This window comes from Telopea speciosissima, chromosome 7 (genome assembly GCF_018873765.1).
Source record: "Telopea speciosissima isolate NSW1024214 ecotype Mountain lineage chromosome 7, Tspe_v1, whole genome shotgun sequence".
NCBI lineage: Eukaryota > Viridiplantae > Streptophyta > Magnoliopsida > Proteales > Proteaceae > Telopea > Telopea speciosissima.
In genome coordinates this window covers 4,538,282-4,561,101 of record NC_057922.1, presented here as the reverse complement: position 1 = coordinate 4,561,101, position 22,820 = coordinate 4,538,282, and the positions used below count along the sequence as shown (strand labels likewise).

Sequence of the window (22,820 nt, the reverse complement as noted above, 5' to 3'; positions counted from 1 at the left end):
AAGTGAGCTCATAAATGACCAGTTCTAAACTTTTTAATAAAAACAAACAAAATGAAACAAACCAAATAAGAAAGGGTAAAGCTGTTTGTAACCGGACTTATGAAACTCACAATGATCCCTTAAAACAGAGCGAGAAGTGGGGTGAAGGAAAACGCAGGTATGGTTATTGTTGTCTCGCACTTTTTTCGCAACCTTGATGTTCACAGCAGCCTTAACTGTCCCCGGGGGTTTCGATTCAAAGACGGGCGTTCCTGTTATTCCATTCGAATACTTGAAACCATACTTTCGTTCAGTATCATTGTCTTTGTTCTTCTCACTTGCCACATTGGCTGTTGCTCTACATGCTCACTGTATACACTTTCAACAAGAGGATTTTTACTTATCCTTACCCTTGAAAAGTTTTCTATATTGTTCTTATCTCTTCTGCTGTGTCATCTTTACAGTTGTAGCTTATACCAGTGTTCGCCAACTCGAGTCTCCTGCAACTGAACATCCTTGTCTACATAGATGTAACGCTCCCAGTGTTTCGCTTCTTAATACAAATGATTTTTCATTCTCTCTAGCTCTTCTCACAAGTAGGAATCGATCTTCTGTTTCATGTCATTAATTGGTAACTTATCTTCTGAGAGAGAGAGATGCTTAATTATTAATTATTGTATATAGGGACGTCTGTGTGTATGTGAGTTGTAGTATATATTCCTTTTGTATTGTACAATAACATATATAAACTGAACATAATTAAGATGTGTCGATTTATGGGGGTGGTAGATTAGATTAGAGAATCTAAATCCTCTCCAATGACATTTAACCATTAGAGTCGATATCCCATCATCCATGGGGTGTGGTCTGTAAGGGTATTTATGTAATATCCTTTTATATGTTCTCATATAATCCTACTTGTGTTAATGCCCAGGCTGTGAGGGGCAATCTAGTAATTAGCCCATCTGACCTAAACCCTAGTTTTCCTATATATACTAGCTGGAGGCAGCAGTCTGGGTATTCCAAACTAGATACTCAGGGTGTAATGCTTTAAGCAACTTTGTGCTTAAACCCTAAACCCTAACAATCTTAAAGCATTAGAATTTTTGTTTCTCTGCGATCAAGATCGGCTTTGAATTTTCGAATTCACAATTTATTTTTGAGAGATCGGCTCTGTTTGATCGTGGGTTTTTGCGAATTTTTCTCCTCAATTGAGAGATCGGCTTTGTTGATCGTGGGTTTTGTAGAATTCCGAGATCGGCTTCTCGATGTCTTCATTCACCTGCAGGATTTCTTAGATCGTCACGATGCTTTGGGCCCATATGTGTAATCGACTTTGGCCTTGATTGCATTATTTTTTGATTTATCATTCAAAAGAATAGTAGTTTGATTTGATTGATTGAAGGTGAATGAGACAAAAGGAGTTGAAAGTTTGTTTTTGATTAGAAAAAAAAAAAAAAAAGAAAAACAAACAGTGAAGCTTTCTGTAGTCTTCGTTTCTGTTTTGTCAGAAACTTTTTTTTGACAAAAGCTAAAGAAGCTTTATGGTGTTGGTGCCATAATTAAAAAAAAAAAAAAAAAATCAGCATTGATTTGATCGTTGGCACTTGGCAGCAAGCTCTTTACTCAAAGTCGTTTTCAAGGCATTGAATTGACTGTCCTTCATTGAAAAAAAAAAGGACACTTTTGATTTAATTTATCAAATCTTTTTGGGTTCGGCCATTATCTGCATGAGCAGCCAACATCCGCGCTAGCGACTGCGAATAGCGTGTACATTACAAGTGTCGATACCGCATTGCACCGTCGCGATCTTTTCCTCCTTCATCTAAATCCAGGGTTCTCCATCTCGTGACTGTCCTTGAGCATTTATTTTTTATTTGATCTTTTGTTTGGGCATATAAACAAATCAATTAATATGGAGAAACACGCTGTTCCAATTGAGATGATCAAATTGGAAAGCTTTAGTGGCTCGAGTTCGTTCTTGGAAAAGGAGGACTCATTTGATCAAGTACCTCAATATTTTCTACATTGTAGTAAATAAATTTTCTCGATTGTACGGACCTAATCAAGCCCAATGGATAAGTGACGAAGACTTTTGCAAAGACTACCTATTGAACTCACTGTCAGATAGGTGAGAGACCTATAGTAAATATGAGACCGCAAAAGAGATTTGGGAAAACCTAAAAGCCCAATTCAAAAAGGAGGAGGACCTATCAAAAACTCATTTGGTTGACAAGTTTATGGACTTCAAGTTTCAAGAAGATAAGGAGATACTTCCACAAGTAATGACTTTGAGAACTTGAGAACAAAATTGAACCAAGAAAACATCCCCGTTGTTGATGCATTCTTAGTGGGTGCAATTATCTTTAAGTTACCCTCTACCGGCATTCCTTTAAACCGAGATGCACAGAAAGAAAACACAAGTGGGGCTGGATGATCTCAAACGGTTCATTAGAATCGAAGATGAGAACAGAGCGGAAATAACTTGGAGATGGTGAAACAACAACAGGCATCCGCCAATTTGGTTTCACAACCCAAGAAATATCCTAGGCAGTCCAAGCCACCTAAGAAAGAACCCCAACAGCTTGGAGGCCAAAAAGCCTAATTTTAAAAAGAGGGGCAAGTGCCGCAATGTGGAAAGTGGGGTCACTATGCATCCGAGTGTAGGGGTCCTAAGAAAGGGAACACCGACACACCACAGAAGGAAGTTCACATGTCGGTGGACAAGATCGAGCCTACTAACTTTGTTGCCATGATTGGCAAGGGTAAGGGGTTGGCCAAGACATCTTCGATTGGTGGTTAGACTCTGGAGCGACTTGTCATGTTTGCAATAGCAAGGACCGCTCACCGATGTTGTTCAAGTAGCAGTAGATCCATTGTTGCAAATGGAGACGCCGTGGAAGTGGCTCAACAAGGGACAATGAAACCTGGTTCTCTCATCGGTAAAATATTAACTTTGAAAAATGTTAAAATCTTTCCTGGTTTTGAAAAGAATTTAATTTCCATTGGAATTTTGCTTGATCTTCGGCATGTCTATTACTTTTAGTAGTGGTAGAGTAACATTGTCTCGTTAACTTCTTTTATTTTGGATGTGCTTATAATTTGAATGGTATGTTTAGGTTGAGTTTAGCTAATGAGACAATAAACCAGGTTAACCATAATTTACTTGATCCCAAAATACTACATTGTAGGTTAGGACATGTGAACTATAGGAAAATGCTCAAACTAGCTAAAACTCATAATTTACCATTAGACACTTCAATTAGATTTAACGATGTGAAGTGTGTGTTCAAACTAAAATAACTAGAAAACCGTTCGACCAGTTCTAGGAGCACTCAACTTCTTGAACTTATACATTCGACATTTGTGACTTTAAAAGCTACACAACTAGAGGAGGTCGGAAGTATTTGATAACATTTATAGACGATTTTTCTAGATATTGTCATTTATACCGTTAAAATCTAAAGATGAAGCTTTTGAAAATTTTAAAATTTTCAAGAATAGGGTAGAAAATCGATTGAACTTGAAAATTAAAAGATTTAGAAGTGATAGGGGAGGAGAATACAAATTGACGAGTTCAAGGAATTCGTGCCTCTACAGCATAATCCTTGAAACTCTCGCTCCTTACTCACCTCAATCAAATGGCATAGCTGGAAGAAAGAACAGGACGTTAACAGAGATGTTAAACTCCATGTTATTGACAATGGTATGCCCTCTTGCTATTGGGGAGAAGCGATGTTGATTGCAAATCACATTCTAAATAGACTACCACATTCAAAACTCGACTTCTACACCTTATGAACTATGGCATAATCATCCTGTAGATATGACACTCTTAAGGTTTGGGGTGTGTAGCTTATGTTAGGATACAAGACCCTAGGAGACCTAAGGTGGGAACTAGAACAAACACTTGTGTATATCTTGGTTGTGCGGAAAAGATCTTCGCAGATCGGTTTTTGGATCTATCAACCAATGTGGTGATAGAATCTAGGGATGCTATATTCTTTGAGGATAAATTCCTTAGAGATAAAGGCCGACCTTGCCTGGTTTGGTCAAGTGGTTCTGAGAATCACCTTTGGAATCGAACCAATTGTTTCGACACTACTCCCACAATGCTCCTTGAATCGAATCTAGAAGAGTATCTACTAGAGATCGAGTACCCAAGAATTTTGGTGAGGATTTTGTGACCTACCATTTAGAGGCTGATCCATCCACCTATAAGGAAGCGATGAGATCTAGGGACTCCTGTTATGGAAAGAAGCCATTGATGAGGAAATGAGCTCTTTAATGCGAATGAGACCGACACCTTGTTGATCCGCCTAGAGGGCCAAGACAATAGGGTGTAAGTGGGTACTAAGAAGAAACTTAATCCGGATGGGTCTATAGCCAGGTATAAAGCACGATTAGTAGCTAAAGGCTATAAACAGTGAGAGGGATAGATTATTTTGACATCTACTCTCCGCCGCCATTTGGCAACAATAAGGATTTTTCTTGCCATAGCATCTATTGAGCACTATGTTGTGCATCAAATGGATGTAAAACGGCTTTCCTTAATGGAGACCTATGAAGAAATCTACATGAACCAACTTGAAGGGTTTGTCATGGAAGGTTCTAAAAAGAGTTTGTAAATTAAACAAATCTCTCTATGGTCTTAAACAAGCACCTAAATTGTGGCATGAGAAGTTTGACAAGACAAGAAAGAGCTTTGGTTTTCAAACCAAGAACTCGGATAAGTGCCTTTATTTTTTGTTGAGTCAAACAAGGTAACGATTATTTGCTTGTATGTAGACGACATGTTGATTCTAGGTTCGATCTCTCTGTAGTAGTGAGTGACATTAAAGAAACCTTGTCCAAAGAATTCAACAGAAAGATCTTGGTGTGGTAGACACCATTCTTGGAATGAGAGTAAGCTTCATGAGCAAGGGATCACCCTTAATCGGACTCATTACATTGAGAAGCTACTTTCTAGTTGGAGATACAGTGATTGTAAACCGATTGAGACACCCTATGACTATAACAAACGGTTGAAACCTAACACAGGTGACACCGTGAATCGCTTAGATTATTCTAAACTGATTGGTAGTCTCATGTATGCAATGAGTTGCACTAGGCCGACATAGCCTTTACGGTAGGCATGCTAGTCGCTTCACTAGTAATCTGGAAAAGAGCATTGGGATGCCCTATCGAGGCGATGAGATACCTTAAGGGTACTCAAGGTTATGCTTTATGTTATAATGGACATCTTCTAACTTTGGAAGGATATTCGATGCATCCTGGTGCTCGGATTTGGGAGACAGCAGATCCACCAAGTGGTTATGTATTTACACTAGGAGGAGCAAATTAGTATGAAAATCCAAAAGACAGACTAGTATTGCTCATGTCATCTATGGAATCGAACTTTATGCTCTAGCTTCTGGGAGATGAAGCAGAGTGGATAAAGGATCTCGATTATAGATATTCCATTGAGGAGTTTTAAGTTAAACTCTATATCTATATTCTGTGATAATCAAGCAACAAAGACGATTGTGAATAACTCACTCTTTAATGGTAAGAGGAGACACATCAGTAAAAAAAGGCCATGCTGAATTATAGAACAGAACAAGGGATTATCATTTTGATTGATGTGAGATCGAAGGATAATACGATAGATGCCCTTACAAAGGGATTGAACAAAGATCGAACATTCAAAACTACAGGGAGATGGGGTTAAAGACCATTTAGTCGGTCTTAACCTAACCCGATATTATTTTGAATTATTCGAATCTCATCTAGCCTTGGTAAGCATTCGGGACAGTTTACATGTTTCGATAACTTAGTTAGGTTACTAAGTATGGGCGTTTGTGAAACCATTCCAAACTTGATGGGGTAGCAAATTTTCATGTGAAGTCTCCTTACTTTGTTATTCCACAAAGGAATATGGAAAATGTCTGATATGTTTCAATGATATTGTGCTAGTCTTTATGTCATTCCAAATTTGATGACATGTCTTTCATAGATAGAGACTATATAGGATCGAGTACACCATTCCAAATTTGATGATACAACATAAATCTATGACTGATATGACGAATACAGTATTCCAAATGGAAACATGGTATGGTCCTTATGATAGAGACTATATAGGATCGAGTTCTTGTAAAGAAACTTGATGATGATGCTTATTGTTTTTTGATTTACCTTCACCATATATGAAATGTACTAAGTTCTTATTGTTGAACTAGATACTATTGTGCAAATGATTGAATTCATAATATCTTATGAAATTCATATTTGACAAATTACAGAGAATGGCAAAGATGGAGGAGAACGGTTGAATCTGGATCTCGATGAGGATGACTTACTTGATGAGTAAAGTCACATGGATTGCAAGGACTTTTTCTTTTGATTATTTCTTTTGGTTTAGTCACTTGCATGTGGAACATCGGATTTATTGTTGGGTTTAGTTTTGATCTAAAACCCTAGTTTTATTTCTTGAAGTCTACTTATTTCTTATTTGATTTATTGGATTATTGATATTCAATTTATATTGATTCAATTACTGATTGAACAATGGTTCCTATACATGTGTAATGGATATATGTAGAACATAGGAGGAGATTGTAAGGGTATTTATATAATATCCCTTTATATGTTTTCATATAATCCTACTTGTGTTAATGCCCAGGCTGTGAGGGGCAATCTAGTAATTAGCCCATCTGACCTAAACCCTAGTTTTTCTATATATACTAGCTGGAGGCAGCAGTCTGCAGGTATTCCAAACTAGATACTCAGGGTGTAATGCTTTAAGCAACTTTGTGCTTAAATCCTAAACCCTAACATGGTCTCCATACTAGACTAAGTATATATATGTTGTTCGCATAGCCAAGAGCCCAACGCATAAAGTTAACGAGGGGGAAATATATATATATATATTTTTTTGGATTGGCCTTAATCAGATAAAAGTTGACTTGCATCGACTGGGACTGATCCAAGTTGACTCATGAACCCACTCGATAATTTGCTTTAAATAGCTTGCTTTCTGACTGAGTTTACACTGAGTTGACTCGGGTTCTTATTGGTATCGGCATTCGGCAGTGATATGAGCCGTAAATACTTGAGCCAAGGCGCCTGCATAAACCATGATACTTTGATCATTTGTGGTGTACCGTGTACGTGCTAATTGGGCCTCTCTATAGAGGATTTGATTTGTCTTGGGCCTCCGTTATGCTTAAGTGAAATATTGAGCTCTAATTCTTCATCTAGTTGTACTTCAATAATACATCACAAAATGGGCTTGTGAAATTGCAGAAGCCCATTTTTCGAAATTGCACCTCACTGCAGTCAGCATCTATTAAAAGTTCTGTTCTGTTGGGCTTTATTGTCATTTCACGCAAGAGGATCCTCTCTCCATATTCTTTGTGCGTTGTGTGGTGTTAACGGAGGATGAACCCAAACCAAAGAAAGCGGAGGGTCAAAGGAGTGGTCAAATTTTGTTGATGTTTCTTTGAAAATTTTTATTTCCTGCATCAAAAGGCTTGAATTGGTTGATGGATCAGATGTTGGATGCTAGGCTGAGAATGCACATTAATCTAACGTTTAAATTTACAGAAAATTCCTCACGATGCCAGTGTGAGAAGGAATCTACATGCAGCACAAATAGGGTGGGGCCCATCTCAGCTCCCTCCCCCCCCCCAGGTGTTTGGTAATATAGGGTGGGGGCGTAGGTGGTTGTGGGAAAGCATAAAAGATCAAAGAATCTAAGATTAAAAAAGTGTTCTCCGTATATTTTTGAAATGATTCTATTGATCAATGAGCCGTAGGCAGATCCTCTTGAAAAAAATAGTGAGAATTAATGATGATCCAATAATTTAATTTTAATGACAAATTATGTTAGATGGAGAGATTAATCTTTCTCCGTACAATGTTTATGAGAAGGGAAGAGGAAGGTGGGTACCATCAGTCTGCTATATGTTCTATCGGTCTTGAAAGGGAATACTGATGGGACCCACCTTTCTCTTCCCTTCTCATAAACATTGTACGGAAAAAGTTTAATCTCTTCATCTAACATAAATTTCTCCTTAATTTATGTTAAAGACTTAAAGGGGGCTTCTTCCTCATGGAATCCATTTTAAAGTTTAATTAGGAGAAAGGCAGGTATCAAGTCAGGAAGGGCTTGTAGCCTTGTACCCTCTTACTCTTTCAATCAAGATATATCCTATTATTCATCCAACTTTTCCTTTGAAGCAAGGAAAGGTAAATTAAATCTTATTAATTCACCTAAAAAAAAAAATTTCTTCTTCTAGAGTTTTTTGCCAGGGTTTTAGCGCATGGCATTGGCATAGATAATATTGGTCTAATATTGGTCATTCTTGATACCAATACTAATATCGATATAAATCAATCGTATCAAGTTGGATTGGACTGTTTTATCTCGTAACATATCGATATGAGATTTTTTGGACCATTTTGTTCTCCCCTGTTGCGGTACCATCGATATAGTATCGATCAAGTATTAATATCGGCCCGATCTCCATATCTAAATACACTATCCCCCATCTCCCAAAAATAAAAAATGCCTTCATCACATGAACCCATCAAGTGAGTCCGAATTTTTTTATCAAAAAGAAAAAGTAAGCCCGATTTGAAACACCATGGCCCCACCGACAATCACCAGTAAATGTGTCCACGTTGTCATTTCCTTTTAGGGCTCCCAAATTGGCAGTCACGTTACGTATAAGGTAAAAGAAGATCCGATCATCTTGACGCATTCAATGTTAGACACTTGTCACGTCATTAGGTGGGGTCCATACTTCTAATTCATTTGACCACTCAACATAGCATAGGCATTCTACCGTTCCTGTTCCCTTCCAAACTGGAAAAAAAAACCCAATAATTAGTTGCCATGCCCCATATGGACCTTGCCCTGGCCCACCCAAGATGCGTAGAACAATAAAGACACCTGATCAGAATTATAACTAATGCATAAGTTTGACATCCATGGCCCTCATGGTTTTATTTAATACAATATGTCCAGCAATCTAAGTAGGTGAATATATATATATATATTTATTTATTTATAATCTCCTAATCTAATAAATTTTTTTTTGGTGTAGGATAGATTCTTTGTTTCAACCAAAACATAAAAAGAAAATATATTTAATCCTTTACTAATATTTCTTTGGACTTGGTCACATCACACCATCAATCAAATTGTAGGAGAGAGAGAGAGAGAGAGAGAGGGCGGAAAAGGGTATCAAGAGGATATTTTAATATGAAAAGTAATTTTCTATATGGGAGTGTAGCCTAAGCCATCACTCCTATGTGTCTATCACTTTCCTCCTTAAAACAAAAGGGTAGAGGTATCTTTTCATATGGGAAATAGAGAGATAAGCTCGTGAGACTCTTGGACAGAGATCTTTTTCCCTTTTAATATATACTAAAACCCTAGTGAGTTTGTGAATCCTAAGATGATGGATGATCTGTCTTCTATGGGTGGAAGAAAATTTAATCCAAAATACATATATAAAAAAAAAAAACCGTATCAATATTTTGAAGGGTGAAACAATCTGATCCAATTTTATAATATTCATTCGTATCAATCGATATCAGTATCGGTGCCGGCAGATATTTGCAATAAAACCCTTAAGAGTGAGAGAGAAGGTCCACAATAATATAATATTATATTGAAAACATAAAAATAAAGGGTATAACAATTGGGAGAGAACGAGTGGGAGAAGGAGAGAGCAAAGTAGTGTCCACCACTACATAATAATTTAACACTCTCATGATCGACTTCTGCTTTCTGATTCGGTGACCATAATCAAAATTTTGAATATCTAAATCATTTTATCAGAAATTCGGTCCAACTTTTATGTGAATATTTAGATGCATTGTAAAGATTGAATGCATAAATGGATTACATTTTATAGATTATAATGATAATGCATATATTTAATGGGAAATTGAACGCTACCGGATTGTGTGTGGTACGCAGCCCCTACGCTTAGATATAAGATTAGGCGTAATGACCGTTGTGTTCCCATAGAAAGGAGAACATTTCTAAGGATGTGGTGGTTATTTTACGTGGCCCTGTGTCTATGCACAGGGGCCACGCACCGCACGACCATGTAACGTTCTTTCTCCCATATCTAAAATAGAATTTGTGCTTTAGATATATGTTTAGCTTGGTGGTTATGGCTTAAAAAAAAGATTGAAATTGATTACTGAGGGGTATACTCAGTGTTTTAAAGATGGGATCGGATCGAATTGAAATCCACTGAGGTAGATTCCGATTTTAACCGGTCTAGATTGATCAATCTCTATATGAAAACTAGGGTTATGGCTAATTGTGATCAATTCTAACTGATTCTTCATTGATCATGATCGACTCCAATCCGATCAAGATTGGCCGGTCCTGGATCTCGATTCATAGTTTTTAATTTTTATGTATATTGCTTTGTGGCCTTGTCTCACCTTAAATGAATAGATATATAGTATAAGGTAGGGGATCACTATGGTTATAGAATAGAATCTCTCATGCTAAGGCAATGGGAATACATGAGGAAGTGTAGCATGTTAGAGGGTCCAACCAAAACCTTAAAAAGCCAAGGACTTAAACAAATAGATATGAAACTGTAGCATTATAACTTCTAACATCCCAAAACACTCTTTCACATGTAGTTACGATATATTTGGCTCCACACGTGAACAAATAATTTATGAAAAATAATAAAAAGACTTTGCCTCTAATATCATATTAAAGTATCCAATCTAAAACCTTAAGGCATTAAATGGATATAACTCGTCAAATATATAAAAACATCAAGAACCTAAACAAATCAATATGAGACTATAGCTCTATAACTTCAAACATCTCAAATTCACAATACAACACGGTTATATATAAAAGGGCCCACATATCAACAATTAGAGAGAGAGAGAGAAAGAATCAGGCAATGAAGGGTCAATAAGTTCTTACCAAAACAAAAAAAACAGATATTTTCCAATGGCCAAGCCCAACTCCTTGTCCCACCATCCAATAATGCTTGAGAAATGAGAAGTCATGCAACTTGGATTAGGTAGTAGTAGCCTAATAGGGTTGGGCTGGGCCGCTAAGGATTGTGGTTCAGGACCAATGGGGTGGGTCCATGTCACGTTTTATGGTCTACTTTCTTCATCTTTGGCTCCTTTCAATACCCCAGTCGCTTAGAAACTTGACTAGTTTGTCCCTGAATTTTGGAAGTAGCTTAAAAAAGTCAAATAATAATAGAAGGCAACTGTGGATTTTCAAAATTTAAATTTGAATGAAGAGAGAGTGAGAAAAGAGGTAGGGGGAGAAACGTTCCTTTCGGAAAGAAAAAAGAAAAAGCCTCGATATAACAGCGTTGAGCAACCTGTCCCAGCAAAGCCAAACGCGTCTATGGCTTTATATTTTTCTCCTTGGCCTGCTTTTTCTAACAGTTGCACCGGCCAATCATATCTACAAAAAAGCTGTCACAACCCAACCCAACCCACTAGGCAATTTTAAAGCCATGTGGCACTCTTCATTTTGGTCCTATTTAGGGACATAAACGGATCGGATTCGGCTCAGATAATGCTATATTCGTATCCGCATCTGATTAGCTTTTAAACGAATCTCGATAATCCAAAATGGATACGAACACGGATACAAATCGAATATTTTATCGATTTACATGTAAATATAGCTTTTCAGATAGCTATAGCTTATACGTATCTGCATCAATTTAACTTTCATATTCGCATCCGTTTTGTTTTCGTACGAATTTAAATAATACGAAATAAATATGGACAGTAATTCAGATACAAATTTTGACTATTCATTTACATCCCTAGTCCTATTGACACTTCACTTGACACTTGTCACCTTCCTTACAAGAAAAGCTGCATCTGCTGATGACATCTATATCTAAAATTTTCTCACCTCTAGCAAGTGTGCTTTTTTTAACTTTCAACCACTATATTCCCTTGTCTATTGCACCCCGATACAAAGTCTCTTTCATAGGGCATTAGCTAGGCATGCTCAAACAAAGTGAGAAGTTATTGTTACAGACAGCTTTCTTCCACCCAAAGTCTTTAATTCCTTCTCAGTTAAAAACACAAAGCTCATTTTTCAATTGATGGTAGTCTCATACTTTCATTGGAAATCAGGATTTTCCTCTTTAATAGTTACTTAGTAGTTTGCTCTCCTCCCTTTATTACCTTTGAAAGAGAAGGGTTACCTTGTCTCTCTCTTTCTTTCTTAGCTTTGCAAAAGGTCTCTCTATAAGGAAGGCAAAGCGTGGGGGTCGGTGGAAAGAACAACTACTCAGAGCAAGTAATAAGGTGAGGGAGGGAGCAGCATTTTAAAGAAGCCTTTTTGTTTCAAGGCAAGGAAGGAATTTCCAGCTGTTGAAGGAAGCTTCCTTCAAATTTTTGGCACACTACCCACAACTGTTTTATTTTTTCGTATAAATTCAGGCTTGGGATCTCTTCCAAGACCATTCGTCTGGTTGCTGCTTCTTGTTTCATCTATTCCCTTCTTCTCTTCACATTATTGATTTCCTCTTGAGTGCTTACCTCTCGAACCAACCCATCAAGGCCAGGAGTAACAGCTGTTTTTCTATTTGTCCTGGCAGTGTCTCTTTTCCACCAAATTCCATTAAATCCAGGCCCCTCTGGATTCTGGTAGCTTTTGACCTGAGTATTTAAACTGTGATTAGTTCTGTATCTGTCATCTTCTCAAAGAGATCAGGAGTAAATACAACATGGGAGTTGGTGGAGGTACTATGGATTATTTCTCAGGATTATTGAGTAGTGGTCATAAACAGAAGAAGAGGAAGCAAATGCAAACTGTGGAGCTCAAAGTGAGGATGGATTGTGAAGGCTGTGAGCTTAAAGTCAAGAAAACCCTCTCTTCCATGAAAGGTAATTTTCTTGCATTCTGTTTCTCTCCCTCTGTGGTTATTTTACTCTTTCTGCTCATGAGGGCTAATGGGTTTGAGGTACTGTTCTTCCTTCTGCAGGTGTTAAATCTGTGGATATAAACCTGAAGCAACATAAGGTTACTGTGACTGGGTATGTTGAGCCAAACAAGGTTTTGAAGAAAGCACAGTCAACAGGGAAAAAGGCAGAGTTTTGGCCTTACGTTCCTTACAGTCTTGTGGCTCATCCTTACACGGCACAAGTTTATGACAAGAAGGCACCTCCTGGCTATGTCAGAAATGTGGAGACTACAGGCACCATCAGTTCCTTTAGCAGACAGGAAGAGCAATACACAACCATGTTCAGTGATGAAAATCCAAATGCTTGCTCCATCATGTAGACCAAGAGATTTAGGAATGAAAACTGAGAGAGTTCTTTTCCCCCGGTGCCTGCACTGCACAATACCCAGCTCTGTAAAAAAAGACATCTACTTCTTTATCTGTTCCCTTTTTTTGTGAAGATATTAAACACTGTAAAATCAGGGTTTTGGACTTATTGGAGTTTTGCTACTCTTGTTTTTTGCAAGAAGTTTTGTTACTCAGTTGGAGTAAGGGTGTGTTAATGGTGGTGGACATGAATGAAATATTATCTGTATTAGTACAGGAAATCAGAAATAGTGTGGGTTTTTTTCTAATTGGAATGCAATTAGGTACATTGTCCTCATCCATTAGCATGAATTGTCCTGTCATGATCTGTAATGCATCATTCACCTGCTCTGCACATAATCTTTAGAATCATAAAGTTTCTGCTTAGCTGAAGATGTGATCCCTTTTACTAGGAAATGCTTTTGATCCCTATTAGTATATGAATTGTGACTTACCAAATGCATTGACAGTTGAACCTCGCTCATCATCCATTATTGATGTATACTTTTCTTGGGAGAAGTTTCTCTGAACAAGTACCATAAGTGAGCACACCAATGGAGGTGCTTCGAAATGGTTTCATACGGTTATTTCATAAGAGAGAGAAAATGATGCTAGTGCACCTTTCCCTGGCAGCTTTGAGAATTTTTTTTCCTTAATATTTTGGGAGAAAGTTCTCAACTCAGGAGGCTGGCTTATGTTAGCACTCCCATAAGTCTATCTCTGTCGTTCCCATTTGAAAAGATACCTCTGCCCCCTTTGCTTTGAGGAGAGAGAGAGATAGACACAAGGGAGTGCTAGTGTAGGCCACACTCTTGGATAGAAAACTATTTTCCTAATATTTTTTAGAAAGAAAGAATGCTACCTAATCGTGTGTCTGATCGTGTACTTACGCCTAAACACAGTCGGATACAAAATGACTGGCATGCCCCTATCTTTCCATCTTGCCTGGTTGTGTCTAGGTGCAGATACACGTCCACATGCACAATTGGGTGGCGCTCCTTTTCCCCATTTTTTATGGTTACTTCTGGCAAAAATGTCTTAGGTTAGGATATCTAGAGGGTATTTTGGGATGGGCACAATTAATTTTACCACGTGTAAAGGTGATTCTTTAGGATAGGCACAATTGATTTTGCCATGTGTAAAGGTGATTCACCACTTGGAGAATTTCATATCCAAATTCAATTACGGAGAAGTGTTCTCTTGATCGTGGCTCCTAGGCTTACACAAGACCCATCAACTCCCCATTTTAGTTCAATCTAGGAGGGGCAAGGAAGTCATTTAACAGGGAGCAGAAAGACAGACAAAAGAGGCAAGTGCGACTGTGCGAGAGAGGAAACTTTCTTTCTTCAAATATTTACCCTCCAAGTAATGGGATACCATACGGTGTATATCGTCCATTCATCCTTTCATGGTCCACGACCCTCTCGCTGGTCCTTAATGTTTCAAATATTAAAAGTTCAAAACCATTGGGCTTACAAAAATCGGTATCTTTGCAACATGGTGAAAGTAAATTAAATTCTGATCCAATGGTAAGAGAAAGTGCTTGCAAGTAGGCATGACCATACGGATCTTTAAATTTTTAAATATTGCTCTCTAGGTTACATTTCTTTTGTTTCAATTTCCTTTCCTCCTTTACTGTTAGATTCATCTTTATAATTTGTTGTTTGGCAGTTTGGTAACAGTGCTTTCTTTTCAATTAATTATTAAGAAGATTTGGTAAAAGGTTCATATCATTATCACACCCCATCCTACTGGATTACTTGTATGTTCATAAAACTCTGCAAATTATTTCTACTAATCAATGTACATGATTCCAAGATCGTCTGTAGCACAGCAAGTAGTGATTAATGATTATCAGTGTGGGCCAAAAAGGATTCAGGAGAAGGAAAAGTGTCCAATATAGACAATTCCCAGACAAATCAGGAAAGGTATGCTAGGGTTGCTAAGATGCTGTTTCCTTTCTTGTAGTTGTATTGGCAGAGTTATCCTAAAGTGCTGCATTGCCAAGGATATGCTTTTGCCATGGAAAGGAAGGTTTCATTCATTTGGTTTTTAGTAGCAGAGAATGATGGGACAGTTTGAGTGGCAGTATCCAGCTCCTGCACTTGTGCCATCTTGAGAAGCAGATAATACAATATCCATAGATGAGGTTAAAAATTATTTCAGCAAGCCATGAAAAAGGGGGTAGGGGATATATGGATAGATTGCAGAAACCAACTAAAAAAATGAGGACTTGTATAGATAGTATGGAAAATCATATCTACCATCGGTACTGAATCACTTCCTGTTATACTACACTTGTAATTGCAAATCTTAACAACAAACAAGCACAGAAAAGATATGAAAAAGGGAAAAAAGAAATGCAAAAAACAATTGATTATGATGATCAAAGCAAAGGAATGAGAGCGACCAAGGTTCAGTCAAGCCAGAGATAAATGTTTCCTTGTGTGTTTGATCAAAGAGACCAATACCTGGCACCAAATCCAATCATGATTTCAGTTCAAACCTTTATAAACATTTCCTGCTTCCAATGATATTTCGTTTCATTCAAGTGTATCTAGGATGAAAACGGTGTCAGTTTTAAGGTACTGGACATTCGTTAAGAGAATTGACCCTAGGGCCTAGGGTTATGCAACTCCCTTATGCTGTATGGTATGCCAAGTAAGCAAGTACATAAGCTGATCATTATTTGGATCAATCACTCTGTGGAACTTACCCTTCAAGATTTTCAAGACCAGAAGGCTCCCTCAAATGATATTTTACTTCCCCTAGACTACTTGACTACTTGCAGTTAGCAAAATGAGTCCTATTCAGCCATCCCACTCTACCTAGGGCCATCCCCTGGCATGAAGTCAAAACAACAAATATTCCCAGAATATCTTTGAATGTTTTAGAAATGCTGGTTACCATCCAGGCTCAACCTACCTTTACCTGGGATTGGGTCCAGCAGAGCAAAAAACACGTGTGAAGTTGGCAAACGGTACAGTTAATAGTCCAGAATAAATAGGTGTGATGGTTAGGATCAATCAAATAAGTGCCCCAAGGGATCTGTTAGACAGGACCCAATGTATGGAGGGCTGCTCCTGCCTTCATTTGCACTTATTGCATGATACTAGTCTTTTGGGTTTCCCTCTAGGTCAACAAGTAGACGAGTGAATTAGAGGTTAGAGAAAGTGGAGAGGAAAGAACCTCATCATAGACAATTGCAGTTGCCTTCCCATGTATCTGAAATCATAGAACTGGTACCTCCAACCGGTTTTTCACTTGTAGATTGCCACAAAATTAATATCATAGACAAGAGTTGCATTGGCAGGTATATTGCAATCACCTAAATAGAAAACAATTATGAATATCAATATTTTTAAACATCATGCCTAAGGCCATGCTTAACCACATCAAACTAACCTAAACAGACTTCCAATTGAGTTTGCCTGCTTTTTTCAAAACCTAGGATTGGTCAGGAGCTGATTCTTTGGGGGAGACCCAACCCAAAGCTGACAATATATGTTTCTGTTCAAATTAATTCAGAAGTGAACCACAAATAACCTAATCAAGCGTCACTGAGTTATGGTAGGATTAGAGTCAATTCAACATCGTCAATTGACACATAGGTACTGGTCAACCATTCATTCTTAGGGGTATAGAATTGGTTGACCTCCACCCCAGATCAGCTTACCAAGTTCCACCTCTATATGCTAGTGATTGTTCACCAATACATGGTTTTTATTTGTTCTCTTGTGCACAGGAAAATAATAAAGTGAAAAAAAGGAGGTCTTATTTTAAAAGAGCAGATGAGGATTAAAAGAATATAGGGCTTGCTTGAAAGTCTGCCATGGGTTTACCAACTTTGCAGTGTCAAGCAACTTTTTGCAACGGGTAATTTGGGTTTGAGAAAAACTAGGTTTTGCAAAGAGTTCCCGTTAGTGAAATTTTCATATATCGTCAAATGCCACTATAGTATTTGGTCCGGTGCTCAATCCAAATGCATCAATCATCAACTTGATAGTTTCTACCAGTTGTCCTTATTTTTGTGTGCACCGAAACTAGTGTAGTTTTAGTGTTATTAAATGCTTAAAATCTATGACTTCTAGTAAGTTGAAGCTTCACCTGAAAAGCATCCTGCAGGTTCAGGTCCATATGCTAATTCTGGAGGAATCTGAAGCTTGCGTTTTCCGCCTGTGAGATGGTAAAAATAACATATTAAAATTCCCAGAGAAGAACTCTGTGAGGAAAATAAAAGGGAAAAAACAGAAAGAAAGAAAAAGGCAACTACAGGAAGTCTTTAACTTATAATGGCTTTAAAAGAGCGTCAGGGAAAATGTACGCAGCCTTAACCCCGCTCCGCGGAGAGGCTGTTTCCATGTTTCAAACCCGCAACCTGATGGTTGCAATAGTGCAACTTAACCGTTGCACCAAGGCTCACCCACTAACTTCAATGACTTTATCAATTGAAACATACCAACTAGCATTGGAGGGACACTATCACCTCCTCCTATACCTTGATCCAAACCCCTAAGAACCTGTACAAGAAATATCTACATTTAGTATCAGTTGGCAATGATATAACATCGGCAAAATCCAACATGTAAATTATTTTTAAGATATATGCCATTTTTTTTCTTTTCTATTTGATTGGAGAAGGGTATACAAGGAACAGGTTCAAACCCAACATGTAAATTATTTTTAAGATTTCAAGGACCCTTGCTTCCCCCCCCCCCTCCTTACTTTTGTCCTCCAGTAGCATAATGGTAATGACACAAATATGACAAGACCTTTTATGTAGGCCAAATCGATAAAGATGCTATTTTAAGCTTATATGAGTTTTTGTTTGGGTCGTTACAAGTTGGCTTTCTTTTTTAATGAGCTCATCAATTATTTAATATAAAGGGGAGGTTAAGAATTTTGTTTTATTCTGTTGGAGTCTTTTGCTGGGGCCTAGCTGGTAACGAAATTAGATTAGGTTAATTTGGGTTATGACTAGTCAGTTTAGGTGTTTGACAGCAATTTTACTAATTTCGTTTTCTATCAGAGTCTGGGTAACTCAAAAGGGGAACTTGTGTAGTTGATTTAGCAAGCCTAAGGTGAATAAAATTAATAATTTATACATAGGGCTTTATATATTACTTCAAATAGAGCTGATTGGAGGGCACGGATCCATGTAGCCGACCCCATTTAGTTGGGATAAGGCTGAGTTGTTGTTGAATATATAGGGCTTTATACAAGCATATGAATTTCAGTAGACTAATGTACTGATTTTGTAATTGATTATGGTTCTCTTCTAAGTGGTTTGATGGACAAAAGCCTAGCCTTGTTCATGCTTAATGCCGAACAAGCCTCTCATCTATTCTCATTCTTCTTTAATTTTCTACACTCCAGTTTATAGTTCTAGTTGAAGTCATTGCAGAAGGGTTTCTAATCTCCCTGCATCAATCTTTCTTTGAGATCTAACTCCAGTCTCTTAAAAAATACTCTTCCCCAAGGGTTGTACATGGATACACAGACAATAACTAATACAATAACATTTAACCAGAGATACAAGTAACCCTGCCCAACTGGACATACCAAGGTTTTAGACGCCACAACATTGACGCACGATTACATGAGTCAAAATTCATCAACCAAGGGATTGTTGACTGACAGTATTTTGATCTCACTTCCCCCATAATTTGGTCATCAATAAAGGAAAGATGAAGACCAAAGCATCATTTCAACTACCAGATACAGACTCATAGTACCTTGCCAACACCAATACGCATGGTGAGTGGTCTTGCACGTTTGTAGCTGCTATCGAAGACTATCCCATCTGCAAACCTTGCAGTGTAATGTATCTGTAAAACATAAAAAAGCATAATTGATATGAAAAAGTTTCCATTGACTATCTAATTCTACTACGTCTATTCCAGGAATTACTTAAAACTACCTACTAGATATAGTTCCTGAATCATTTATGATACCATAATTCGCAGAAATTCCATCTAAGTCAACACCTGTTGGAGTATGGACTTATTGAAATGTTTCAACAAGCTCAAGATCTCAGATACAGGAAAATTGGAGCTGCACACCCTTTCGGAAGAGCTACCCTACTTCAGCCCAGTTGTCTTAAGTCCAGTAGAAAATTAGATTCCAATAACTTGTCCTTCAAAAAGTCCAGAAGTAAAATATCTCATAGAATACTAAAATTACAACGAAAAACATCGCGAACTATGCTACTACAATTTAAGGAAAATGTTCTAGAATCAAAATCACAGTTGAAACACAAGATAAACAAAGAATACTCTGAGCAAATAATGCAGTATAACATGACCACAATCATCGAATACATCGCAAAATACCCAATCGCATCAAAACGGGAAAAGAAAAAGGAAAATCATTACACAACACCGCCAAAATCCAAAAAGTTATCTCTTAGAGTTCCATTTCTAAAGTTGATATTCACTAACCATCTCCACTAAAACTAACAAAGAAACACCCATGAAACATTATCAAACTAAGAAAATGTAATGGAAACTTGAAGACTGGAAATCCATTCACATCTGAACCAACTAAATCTACCAATAACAAACTGGAAGACCCTTCAGTGAGAGAGCTCAAATTAAGTAAATTATAGCACAGGAAAAACGGAGAGCTTAAAAATTAGGTATAATTGACTTTATGAGTTTGGTTCCTAACTCACATTAATGAGTTCTCCATAAGGGGCCTCATCTCCAGTCCCAACTGCAACGTCGCAGTAACCGAGCCCTGATCGAACGAAGTTGAGCTCACAGGAGGGCTCGCTAACGGTGGCATAATACTCAATCCTGGTTGCATTGGCATCTAACGGGGATAAAATCAACAGGGAAGCCGCCAATAGGCCAAGGCCAAGATCAAAAAACCGCCTTTTACTTGAACCTTTGAGATCCAGTGAGAGCTCCGCCCGTAAATTAGAAGAAGAAGAAGAGTTGCTTCTGAAGGTGCATGGAGATATGTTGGGTTTAAAGGTGTGGAGGAGGTGAGGCTTTTGAACTGCTGCAACAGTCAGAGAAGAAACCGCCATTTTCGTCTATGGGTTTCTTCCTATCTTGAATTTGTGGGCTACGCTTCGCAGGACTCGATTTCCCTCTCCGTGCAAAGAAACTGTTTATCTAAACTTTTATTTCTGTGGGGGAGCTTGGCTCCAGCGCCAGAAACCGGACGGAACGAAATGACTGCCCTACCCCCTAGAAATGGGAAATGATCGGCCCTATGATGTTTTATTTTTTAAAATTTTTTTTAATACACGTACCCCTAAAATACACCCAATATTCCTCATAGGGTCTGACAAATCCATGTTCCACCCTTAAAAATTCCTTCAAAAAATGACCAAACTATTCTTTCTTTTAATTTTTTTAAATTTAAAAGACCTAATTGCCTTTACCTATTTGTTAAAATTTGAAAAAACCAAAATACCTTCGTCTTCCCCAAATCATCATCTTCTTTTTTACATGTAGATACCCCAATACCACCACCGCCCCCAACCATTAACACCGTCACCACCGTGAAGCCCCCCACCTCCAGCACCACCTCCAACTCCTCCACCCCTACCAATTCCACCACCGAGTCCTCCTCCCTTGCCTATTCCTCCACCAACACCGCCGCCCTTACGCATTTTCCTTTTCTTTTCTTTTTGTAATTGCGTGAGAAATTTTCACACAAGCCGTGCCCGATGCTATCCAATGCCAACTGATGGACGCCGCTCACCCAGGGATTCTTCCGATGCGTAAGGTCAACTTTGATGCCAAGAGCGAATACGAGATGAACCAGAACTACAAGGTCCTTCAGGATGTCTTCAATAAACTCAAGATTACAAAGTTTCATTGTCTTCACGCTCTCTGTCTTCTGTCTCTCTCATATTTACTCATCATTTTGGATTGGATGTTTATGGTTTATATAGATTTCTTTACTTCTTCTTTGATTTGCAGTCCCCATCTTTCTATTTCTGGTTTCAATTCTCTGTGTAGTAAAAGTGACGGATTTAGGTTTTTTGAAATTTTGTTTCCTCTCTGATTTATGTTGTTTTTTTTGGGGCTTCAGCACATTGAAGTGAACAAGCTAGTGAAGGGAAGACCCCCTGATAACCTGGAGTTCATGCAGTGGATGAAGAGATACTGTGATTCCGTCAACGGCGGACTTCTGCACAGGTAACCCTCTGTATAATTTCCGTTTCTTTGATGTTTTGAAATGTGTGAATGTATGATTCTCTGCGTGTTTGCTTGCTACTCATTTTTAGTTTCATTATCAAGCATGCCTCCTTTGAAATAACAATGTAAATTGCTTTTAGTATGTAATCTCCACTCCGGCTCATCCAATAGTAAGGGCAGCGGTGTTGGTGGAGGAATAGGCAAGGGAGGGGGGGGACTCGGTGGTTGAATTGGTAAAGGTGGAGGAGTTGGAGGTGATGCTGGAGCCGGGAGGTGGGGCTTCACGGTGGTGATGGTGTTAATGGTGGGTATCTACATTGTAAAAGAAGATGATGATATGGGGAAGATGAGGGTATTTTGATCTTTTCAAATTTTAGCAAATATGTTAGGGAAATTAAGTCTTTTGAAATTTTAGAAAAGGTAGAAGAAAGGGTAGTTTGATCATTTTTTAGCATTTAACGTCTGTTGTGGACTTAAATGATTTTAGGGGGGTAAAGTAGAGGTGGTACTTGGACTTGTCTGACCCTTAAGGGGGTATGAGGAATATTGGGTGCATTTTAGGGGGTACTATGTATTTTACCCTTTTTTTTTTTGGGTAGAACCCCTATGGTGCTTCAGCATGTGTTCCATTGGTCCCATGCTTGTGTGGAGGCCACGCTCCGTCATAGGAAATATTTCCCCATATATTTAAGGGAGAGCATTCTCTGGGCAAGCTGCATAAAATAATGGAGCGCATTCTCTGAACAAGTGGCATCATGGTTCTAAGTATTGGTATAGATCGCATTTTGCACTTTGTCGATCCGATACTGTATCGGTGACATGGTACGGACAAGAGATAAACTAGTCAAAAAACCTATTTTTAAAGGAGGATCAGTGTCAAATTTGTCCAATTCGGCCGATCCTTGCTGACTCCGATATGATATCATATCGGTTTTCGAGTTGACTAATATCTGATCCAACATCGTGCACTAAAACCATGAGCGGCATAGAAGAGCATAGAAGAATGCACCAATGAGGTGTAGCAAAACAACATTGTATATTGGAGGGAAGCAAAGTCTTTTTACGTTAGGAGGAGAAAGATAGACACAAAGGTGCTAATTCCTTCTAATTCTTTTTTGGGAGAAAGAAGGCTGCCACGTTGCGTGACCCCAGCACCAGTGCAGGGGCCAATGGGAGTGGGCTCACGTGTCGAGATGGACATTTCAACCTCCCTGTGTCTGGCATAGGGGCCACATGACCTGGCAACGATCCTATCAAAGGAAGTGCGCACACAAGCATCCAATAGGGCAAGATGGTCATTTCACCCTCTCTGTGTCTAAGCGGGCCACACAATCTGGCAGTGATCCCCCGCCCTTCAGCT

General features: G+C 38.4%; 3 protein-coding genes across 8 annotated transcripts in view; 2 read left to right on the top strand and 1 right to left on the bottom strand.

The window, feature by feature from the left end:
* LOC122669591 (protein CELLULOSE SYNTHASE INTERACTIVE 1-like) overlaps positions 1-15,016 on the top strand; it is a 30,525-nt gene extending 15,509 nt beyond the window's left edge. Inside the window, exon 9 of the transcript XR_006334049.1 lies at positions 14,994-15,016. The gene's annotated coding sequence lies outside the window, so the exon portion shown is untranslated. The remainder of the gene's footprint in view (positions 1-14,993) is intronic.
* LOC122669595 (heavy metal-associated isoprenylated plant protein 23-like) lies at positions 12,651-13,439 on the top strand. Its single transcript, XM_043866390.1, has 2 exons — positions 12,651-12,882; positions 12,981-13,439. Exons 1-2 carry the CDS (start codon positions 12,723-12,725, stop codon positions 13,277-13,279), a joined length of 459 nt encoding a protein of 152 aa, XP_043722325.1. The 5' UTR covers positions 12,651-12,722; the 3' UTR covers positions 13,280-13,439.
* Positions 13,633-20,395, bottom strand: LOC122669594 (photosynthetic NDH subunit of lumenal location 4, chloroplastic). 6 transcript variants are annotated; one of them, XM_043866386.1, is made up of 6 exons: positions 19,978-20,395; positions 19,040-19,132; positions 17,764-17,824; positions 17,412-17,480; positions 16,500-16,632; positions 13,633-13,651 (listed from the first exon to the last, which is right to left on the bottom strand). In XM_043866386.1, exons 1-5 carry the CDS (start codon positions 20,335-20,337, stop codon positions 16,565-16,567), a joined length of 651 nt encoding a protein of 216 aa, XP_043722321.1. In that variant the 5' UTR covers positions 20,338-20,395; the 3' UTR covers positions 13,633-13,651; positions 16,500-16,564. The 6 variants fall into 6 exon arrangements, with proteins under 6 accessions (XP_043722321.1, XP_043722323.1, XP_043722319.1 ...); XM_043866384.1 differs by lacking the exon at positions 13,633-13,651 and adding an exon at positions 15,667-15,775 and having other exon boundaries at positions 16,494-16,632; XM_043866385.1 differs by lacking the exon at positions 13,633-13,651 and adding an exon at positions 15,668-15,777.
* Between the last annotated feature and the right edge of the window lie 2,425 nt (positions 20,396-22,820).